Here is a 10,032-nt window from a genome sequence, read left to right as displayed (position 1 = left end):
CGGGCTGGGGATTCGAACCCGCCACCTTAGGTGTACGTGGCTGGCGCCTTAGCCGGTTGAGCTATAGGCGCCGAGCCTAGCCCACCTTTTAAGACTATTCAAGTCTCATCTCAAGCTATCAGATTACTGCTGATCAGGCCTCCATCGTCCTCCAGTATTCCTACAGCGTTCATAAATATGAATGTATTGTCTACTAACTGTACTAGCTGAAAGCTAGGAAAATAGCAAGTGCTCAGTATATATGGGCTGACTGACAGCTGAGGGATGCTTTTTACTGTGAAGAGCAGAGATCAACATCTGCAAGAGGGCTCTAGGTTTTCTGGCAAAATGCCTTCACTAAATTTTGCTATTCAAGGCTCACAGTTATCAAAGACATGTGACAGCCTTTTTGCTTTAGGCTATTCACAAACAGAAGAACAGAAAGGGAAACTTGTTTAAAGGGTTAAAGCCAATGAATTTTCCCAAAGAAGGTCAAGTGACCAAGGAACCAAGTCCTGCTCAATTCCCACAGTTTCTATTTGCCCACTAGCCTTGCTAGCCTCCACTGCCTTCCCCTGAGAACTAGGCTGCTGGTTTAGGTTGGTACCAGAAGCAGTATCAGAGATGCAATAGCAAGAACATATTAACCAAGAACATATGTTTTTGTATTTATTTATTTATTTTTTTTGAGACAGAGTCTTACTTTGTCACCTTCAGTAGAGTGTCATGGCATCACAGCTAACAGCAACCTCAGACCTTTGGGCTTAAGCGATTCTCTTGCCTCAGCCTCCTGAGTAGTTGGGACTACAGGCGCCGGCCACAACACCCAGCTATTTTCTTTTTGAGAGACAGGGTCTCACTCTTGCTCAGGATGGTCGCGAACCTGTGAGCTCAGGCAATCCACCCTCCTTGGCCTCCCAGAGTGCTCCAATTACAGGAGTGAACCACTGCACTTGGCCGAACATGTGTTTTCTAAAAGCAAGTTGATCTATATTGTCCTGGATCTGAGATGGAAGTTAAGGTTAACTTGGGATTTCAATAGCCTCTACCTCCGTCCCAGCCTCTGGCTATGGCTGTCTAAGGTTCAGGTAGCACCCTATAAGACAACTTGAAAAATAACAACTTGACCCTCCCTATAAAAATTTTTCATTAGGTTATAAACCTATAGTGGCTGAATCAAAAACAACACACATTCTGGCTGGGCACAGTAGCTCATGCCTATAATCCCAGCACTCTGGGAGGCTGAACTGGGTGGACTGCCTGAGCTCAAGAGTTCAAGACCAGCCTGAGCCAGAGCAAGACCTCATCTCTAAAAATAGCTGGATGTTGTGGCAGGCACTTATAGTCCCAGCTACTTGGGAGGCTGAGACAAGAGAATCACTTAAGCCCAAGAGTTTGAGGTTGTTTTGAGTTGTGACTCCATGTCACTCTACTGAGGCAACAAAATGACAATATAAAAAATAAACAATAAAACAACACACATCCTTACTCCTGGACATAACTACTGATCTTGTCACCAACCGGGGAAATTTATCTCCTTAAAAGCAAAAGCAGCTTGATCTATTCTTCAGTCAACACTCCAGCTTAATGCCTGTAGCACAGTGGTTACAGCACAGGCCACATACATCCAGGCTGGAGGATTCAAACCCAGCCCAAGCCAGCTAAACAACAATGACAATTGTAAGAAAAAAGTAGCCAGGCATTGTGGTGGGCACCTGTAGTTCCAGCTACTTGAGAGGCTGAGGCAAGAGAATTGCTTAAGCCCAAGAGTCTGAGGTTGCTGTGAGCTGTGCTCTACACTCTACTGAGGGCGACATACTGAGACACTATCTCAAAAAAAAAAAAAAAAAAAGCACGCTCCCCTTTGTTGTTTGTTAAACACAAGGTGTACTATATTTGGCAGCCTCTCTTTTAGTGACATTAAAATGCATACAGTATTGGCTCAAGCGTCAGCCACATACACCTGAGCTGGCAGGTTCAAATCTAACCTGGGCCCGCCAAACAACAATGATGGCTACAACCAAAAAATAACTGGGCATTGTGGCAGGCACCTGTAGTCCTAGCTACTTGGTAGGCAGAGTCAGGAGACTCGCTTGAGCCCAGGAGTTGGAGGTTGCTGTGAGCTGTGATGCTATAGCACTCTACCCAGGGCGACAGCTTGAGGCTCTGTCTCCAAAAAAAAAAAAAAATGCATACAATATTACCAGCTTAATGGTTTTACTAGCCGTTGATTCAAGTTGCCTGGATCTAGCACTTCCTTAAGTGTTTGCAAAATAACAAGTTTCATTAGGAGTTGTGAAATGCTGACTTTCTGGTGGTACACATGCCATCTATGAAGTATCCTTGCAAAAAAAAAAAACCCCAAAACAAAAAAACCTTAAGCTAGCTTAGAGTTAATTATCAGTTTATGGGCAGCAAGGGGAACAGAAGAACAAGCTAAACAGCACCATGATAATGCAATTAAAAATCCAGGATTTAGGGATTTCTACAGGATCCAAAAAATGGGTGGTGTGGTGTGGAGAGGCAGAAATAAGCATGAAACAAAACTGATGAGAAAAGAACCTAAATTAGAGATCTTAAAGACTTTAATGATCTGGCTAAAGATTTTACATTTCAACCTAGTAGTAATGAATAGAGACAGGTTTGATGAAGTCACTGAAGCGTCACAATGAGAATATGATTTGGGGGAGATTTCTAAGATCACATGTATAGAATAGACTGTAACAAGGACACATTAGTGAAGAACTAGGTCATGAGGGCCTGGTTTCCAGAATAAGGCACAGGAATGGATGTAGGATAGAAGAAGTCTTCTAAAAGACAAATAGAGAAGATGGTAACCAATTAGAAATCAGTGTCAAGGACAGGAATGCAAAATGATGATGAAATGTCCTGCCTGGGTAACTATGAGAGAAAACTAGAGTATCTGGACCAAAATAAGAATAGTGACTTGCTTCAGAGGTGGGTGCTAGCTAGAGTCATGTGGAGGGTTTTTTGTTTTTAAAGAGACAGGGTCTTGCTATGTTGCCCAGGCTAGAGTGCAGTGGCTATTCACAGGTGCGATCCCACTACTGATCAGCATGGGAGTTTTGACCTACTCCATTTCTGACTTGGGCCAGTTCACCCCTCCTTAGGCAACCTGGTGGCCCTCCACTCTGGGAGGTCACCAAATGAATGCTGAACTTACTGCTAACACCTGATTGGCACAGCGCACTATAGCCCAGAACTCCTGGAATCAAGCGATCCTCGTGTCTCAGCCTCCCAAGTAGCTGGGACTACAGGTGTGCACCACTGCATCCAGCCATGTGGATGTTTTTAAAAATCCTACAAGACAACCCACTACCAACATAGATTTCACAAAATACCCATAAAAATCACTCTTGCAGACCTCCTTGTCCTGGGCTATTCAGCCCCACTAGACTTTGCTGATGGAGACTATCAGCTCATCTACTTAAACATTAATTGAAACCTAATCAAAGATACATCAGACAAAATTCCTGCCTTAAGTAAGCTCAGTTCTACCTTCTTTCCCTGTCAATGAGTTGCTATTGATGAATATATGGTCAAAGTGCTTCACAGAGATGTGAATCCCTGACACTGATTCCTACTGACGATGTTTGGTACACAGAATGTTTCAGTCTGCCCTTGGCGTGGGACTCTCTTTAAGAAAAAGGTGGGTGGCCCCATATGCCAGAGGTGGTGGTTTCAAACCCAGCCCTGGCCAAAAAAAAAAAAGAAAAAGGTGTGTTGAGGTGAGGTTCTTTACCCCTCCTTATTTTATGGGCTGGCCTCTAATTTTGTTAAGAATGAGGGGAAGTCAGCTTTGCTCTCTGTAGCTCCTAAAAGCTGATGATGAACTAACTATACAAGCTTAATAATATAACTTTAGTTTATAGCTTGACTAATCTTTGCTTGGTTCCAGAGAGGTTGGCTATTAGACAGAGATCCCACTCCATTGATTATAGGTGATAACTGTGAGGTCCAATGGCAACATGTACAAAGACATAAAACAAAAAGGCCAAACTAGAATCCTGGCTACACGATAACACCAAGCTTATCAAATGCTCATAGACTTCAGGAAGCCAGTTAATTAGGCAGCAAAAACTCCATTCATATATGTAATAATGGCTTAGAAAGGGGCAAATCAGTATGTGCTAACAAGCTAGAGATGAGATTTCTAGGTCTTATTTCCCTCAAGGGTAAAAATTTCCCCTTTCTTCTTCCTGGCCCTAGAAGTTGCAAAGAGGACTTGTGAGACAGGGTAAGGATGAGTCAAGAGAAGAGGGCTATGGGAGACTCCTGCTGAGACAAGAGGATGGGGAGCCCAGAGTGGACTCTTGGAAGAGTGAGAGCATAGAATTTTGGAGGCTGTCCTGTGTAAGAGAGAAGCACAGTAACTGAAGGATGAGGTCAGTGTGTTCTTATCTCTGGGCCCCACCCTGGTTCACAACATCCCAATCCAGCCTGTGCTTTCTGGTCACAGCAATCACCCAGGAGAGGGTGCCAATGCAGTCCCCCGAACCCCCAGAACTGAGCTTCGCCTGAGAGTCTGGAGAGGTGTGCAGTGCATACTCACATGCTGTCAATGATCCTGATGAAGACGCTGCAGTCCTGGAGCTGCGGCACAGCCTCCACAGGGTCAGCCACACGCAGGCTGTTCACCTGTGAGCCAGAGGGAAGAGCCTGGTCAGATGGTTATAAACGCCAGAAGCAATGTGGTTTGTTCCCTTGCCCAGGGGCTAACAATTCTCTGCTCACTGTGAGTGCCTCTACTTGTAGACTGCAGGAATAAAGGAATGGATAATCTTTTCCTTTCAGCAAAGGAATGCTGTTGCATTCATTTATCCCATGAATGCTATCCACTCACAGCCACCTAAAATGCTACCATCAGAGAGTCCTTCCTTTAGCTTCAACTAAATAAAATCTTAAACTCTCCTAGGATGTTACAGCATTGGTAGTATACTTGAAATATAATTGGGCATAAAATGGTTCTGGAAGGAAAATCAAAAACCTGACACCACCCACTGCTTCTGGAGTAGCTTGAAGGCAGGGAGTCTGAGGTAGGAAAAAGGAAGGCTTTTTACATTCTAACCTTCTGTAGCTTTTATTTTTTGGAGACACAGTTTCAAGCTGTCACCCTGGGTAGAATGCTGTGGCATCACAGCTCACAGCAACCTCTAACTCTTGGGCTTAAGCAATTCTCTTGCCTCAGCCTCTCAAGTAGCTAAGGCTACAGGCGCCCGCCACAATGCCCGACTATTTCTTTTGTTGGTGGTAGTGTTGGAATTGTCATTGCCATTTCAGCTGGCCCACGCTGGGTTCAAATCTGCCAGCCTGGATGTATATGGCAGCACCCTACCCACTGAGCTATGGGCACTACCCCCCTCTGTAGCTCTTGAATGGTTACATTGTAATTCTACCCTTCTGTACTCTAGAATGTTTACGTTGTAATTCTTTGTATCTCTTGAATTTTTGTATTATAGCCCTGTTGCAGCTCTTAAGTGTTGAAAAATCTACTCAAAACTTAAGTGAAGATGGAGTGTAGTGGCTCGCCCTTGAGATCCTAATGCTCTGGAAGGCCAAGGCAGGAGTATCCCTTGAGCCCAGTAGTTTGAAACCAGACTAAGCAACAGGAAGACACTGTCTCTACTGAAAAGAGAAAAATTAGCCAGGCATCATGGTGGGCATCAGCTACTCAGGAGGCTGAGGCAGGAGGATTGCTTCAGCCCAGGAATTTGAGGTTGCTAAGAGCTAGGTTGATGTCATAGCACTTTAGTCTGGGCAAAAGAGTGAGACTCTGTCATTAAAAATAAATAAATAAAACCAAAACTTAAATATTAACATATGTATTATATACTTCCACACATTCCATATAAAATCTTGTTACTAAACTATTTTTTAATTCTTTCTGGACATAAAACTTTGGCTGAAGAGAAGGGAGAAACAATGGGGGAACAAGATAATTTTTTTTTTAAGGGTGGAGAGTAAGTAAAAGGAGCCAGAAAACCCAAAGAGAACTTCTTACTTCTGATTCAATTGCCTGTTCCCTTTCTTTGGCTTCATGCAAGGCATCCATCTAAATCAGTCTTTTTTTTTTTGAGACAGAGTCTCTCTTTGTTGCCCTCAGTATAGTGCTATGGTGTCATAGCTCACAGTAACCTTCAACTCTTGGGCTCAAGTGATCCTCTTGCTTCAGCCTCCTGAGTAGCTGGGACTATCGGTGCGCACCACAATGCCTGGCTATTTTTTTTTTTTGAGACAGAGCCTCAAGCTGCTCCCCTGGGTAGAGTGCAGTGGCATTACAGCTCACAGCAACCTCCAACTCCTGGGCTCAAGCGAGTCTCCTGCCTCCGCCTCTCAAGTAGCTGGGACTACAGGCGCCCACCACAACACCCGGCTATTTTTTGGTTGCAGCCGTCATTGTTGTTTGGCGGGTCCAGGCTGGGGATTCAAACCCGCCACCTTAGGTGTACGTGGCTGGCGCCTTAGCCGGTTGAGCTATAGGCACCGAGCCTCGCCTGGCTATTTTTTGAGATAGGGTTTCCCTCTTGCTCAGGTAGGTCTCAAACTTGTGCAGTCATGCAGTCTACCCAGGTCAGCCTCCCATAGTGCTAGGATTATAGGTGTGCGCCACTGCACCCAGCCTAAATCAGTCTTTATTGCTAAAAAATTCACCAGGGGTCACATGCAAACAATTCAGGCACACAGGTTATTTATTATTATTATATTATTATAGATTATTATAGTTGTCATTGTTGTTTAGCAGGTCCAGGCAGGGCTCAAATCCACCAGCCTCGGTGTATGTGGCTGGCGCCATAACCACTGAGCTATGGGTGCCAAGCCGAGGTACACAGGTTATTTAACAACCATACGTGGTCAACTTCTACAGGAAAGCCTCATGAATTCCATAGGCACTGAATTTCAGAAGTAGCCTGGGCTAAGTTTACTTTTTTATTACCAGAGGAAGGAAGGGCTTGCTAACTTAATTGATTACATATGTGAGTGAGCAAGACTTAGCCTGCTTAAGAAACAAGGTATTTTTAAGAACTTCAGCCTAGTGGCTCTGTGCAAACAACCAGATTCTATTGCTTATAAATGTGTTCTCTATATGTGGGTTGGGAGCTCACAGATAAAAATTTTTGGCCCAGCTCCTCTAGTAACTTACTAGAAACCTTTCTTATCAAATTTATTTCTTTGTGCCTATTTTCTCCCTTGTCAGATGGATGGAAGACCCACCTCATCTACTTCAAAGGACTAGATGGGCTCAAAAGGATGCAAGAACACATTAAGAAATACAATATACTGCATATATTTTAAAAATCTAATTTATAATTTTAAATAAAATGGCATGATGGCTTTTTATATCTTTTAAAAACTGGAGCTGCTCCTGCTTTTAACTTTATGGAATCTTGTTTGTGAATAAAGTTTGAACTATTAAAAAAAAGAAAGAAATACAATGCCTGTAGCACAGTGGTTACAGTGTCAGCCACATACACCAAGGCTGTTCAAGCCCGGCCTGGGCCAGCTGAACAATGACAACTGCAACAAAAAATAGCTGGGCGTTGTGATGTGCACCTGTAGTCCCAGTTACTCAGGAGGCTGAGGCAAGAGAATTGCTGGAGCCCAAGAGTTTGAGGTTGCTGTGAGCTGTGATGCCATAGTACTCTACTGAGGGCAACATAATGAGACTTTGTCTCAAAAAAAAAAAAAGAAAGAAATACAATGTACTATTTCTAAGTACATTGTATTACTTCTAAGTGCCTAAGAAACACAAGGCATTACTATAGTTAATAAAGTTAAAATAATGACTTAATAATGACTATTATTCCTTAACAGTTAAATTAGCTGGCTGTACTGTAGAACTGAAAGGATTAAAAAATAACAAGTCAGCTATAGAAATGATAGTATTTATTTCAGTTCAATATTTTCACATTAAAAATAGCTTTTACATGGATTTACATTAAGGCAGGTTAATTTTTTTTAAGTGTGAAATATAAAATACAACTTCTCGCTGAAGTCTGTGGTTTTTTTCCCCCTCACTGAAGTCTTAAAGACAATAAATTTATACTGTCTTTTGAAAAAAGCTAAATCTCATTGGTCAGGATAGCTCAGTATAAGTTTTCTGGAAAGATTCTGAAAACTTCAGACCAAGATCCCTTTTTTGCCTCTGAAAATGAAGGGACTGCTGAGACATAAGTATCCAAAAACCATCTCCATTTAATACCTGCAACCTAGGTAAAACATTCAAGGACTATGAATGCTGTTCACTAATAAGCCTAATAAATGATACCAATTAGCTGACTTAAGTATCTTAAGGAATCTGGAGTCATCACTTATACCAATTAAGTAATAGTGTAGCAATAGTTCATTAGTGGATACAGAAATATTTTTTTTTCCTGTGAATTACTTTGCTTTTTTTTTTTTTTTTTAAAGAGAGTCTCACTTTATCATCATTAGTAGAGTGCAGTGGCATCATGGCTCACAGTGACCTCCAACTCCTGGGCTTAGGCGATTCTCTTGCCTCAGCCTCCCGAGTAGCTGGGACTACAGGTGCCTGCCACAAGGCCCGACTATTATTTTGTTGTAATTTGGCCGGGGCCAGGTTTGAACCCGCCACCCTTGGTATATGGGGCCTGTGCCCTATCCACTGAGTCATAGGCACCGCCCAAATTACTTTGCTTTTGAGTGAAAAGTTGAGGAAGTGGAAAAGTAGGGTATAAGACATGAGAGTGAGTTTGGTTATGGTGGCAACCAGTTACTACATTTTAATATCTTAATGCATGTTCATTGTGATTTTTGAGAAAAGCATACAAGTATTTGCTGTTAAATAAAATTAGTCTTGTGTCTGGTGGTAGAAGTCACTGAAGTGGCAGGAAAACACGAGTCCAGGAGTTCCTGATTGCAGTGAGCTGTGATTGTGTCACTGTTTTCTACCCGGGTGACAGAGGAAGACCTTATCTCTTTAAAAAACAAAACAAAAATAAGGGCAGCACCTGTGGCTCAAGAGTTGAGCGCTGGCCCCACATGCCAGAGGTGGCTGGTTCAAACCTAGCCCCGGCCAAAAACTGCAAAAAAAAAAAAAAAAGTAAGGGGGGAGAGATTGGTATGCTCCTACTTAATGGGCATAATGTAAGGGTGTACGGCACACCTCTTGGGTGCAGGACACAACTACAAGAGAAACTCTATCTAACAAATGCAAATGCTGTAACCCAGTTGTTTATACCCTCACATTAATCTGAAATTAAAAAATAAAAAAATTAGGCTTGGTAACCGTAGCTCAGTGAGTAGGGCACCAGCCACATACACTGAAGGTGGCAGGTTTGAGCCCAGCCAAGGCCTGCTAAAACAACGACAACTGCAACAAAAAAATAGACAGGTGTTACAGTGGGTGCCTATAGTCCCAGCTACTTGGGAGGCTGAGGCAAGAAAATCGCTTAAGCCCAAGAGTTGGAGATTGCTGTAAGCTGTGACTTCACGCACTCTACCGAGGGTGACATAATGAGACTCTATCTCAAACAAACAAACAAACAAACATACCATTAGAGGAAAGATCAAGCTCACTGCACAACCCAAGAGTTGTCTATAAGTTCTATAGGTCTGCTAAGGGTTGTCAGATTATAAAACTCCCTTAAACAGATTTTTCATTATTAACCACTATTTACAGAATATTATCAAGCTATACTTCAAGTAAAATAAAACAAATTTATTTTTTACTTTATAAATTACTGAAAATTCAGAAGATAAAAATGCAAACTCCCACTCTTTGTAGTATTTCAGTTTATATACCTTTAGCATTTTCATTTCTTTCTTTCTAGTCTTTTTTTAGTAGGTAATTGTTTTTAAAACCACAGTTGTAATTCGTGAGTCTGTATGTATACTCTATGTCACTCTTCTCATTATCCTAGCAGCCACATTACTTCAGGCTGCTCAGATTCACTTTAGCTGCATAACTTTTATTTAAATTGAAAATTCTTTTATAATATTTATCTTTTAGAATTTGAAAAAAATTCTATATAAATATTTTTTAAGTCATGGTGGTCGTGATTTTTTTTTTTT

At 42.1% G+C, this 10,032-nt stretch overlaps 1 protein-coding gene across 6 annotated transcripts in view; it reads right to left on the bottom strand.

Moving 5' to 3' along the window:
* Nucleotides 1-10,032, bottom strand: part of NUMA1 (nuclear mitotic apparatus protein 1) — a 108,719-nt gene that overhangs the window by 26,503 nt on the left and 72,184 nt on the right. For all 6 annotated transcript variants that reach the window (XM_023511103.1, XM_023511065.1, XM_023511024.1 and 3 more), the window contains exon 3: nucleotides 4,553-4,638. In XM_023511103.1, coding sequence (XP_023366871.1) covers nucleotides 4,553-4,638 — 86 coding nt within the window. The remainder of the gene's footprint in view (nucleotides 1-4,552; nucleotides 4,639-10,032) is intronic.

This window comes from Otolemur garnettii, unplaced genomic scaffold (assembly GCF_000181295.1).
Source record: "Otolemur garnettii isolate 467f Iridium unplaced genomic scaffold, OtoGar3 scaffold00001, whole genome shotgun sequence".
NCBI lineage: Eukaryota > Metazoa > Chordata > Mammalia > Primates > Galagidae > Otolemur > Otolemur garnettii.
Note: the sequence above shows the minus strand (reverse complement) of the source record. Positions and strands in the feature narration are given on the sequence as shown.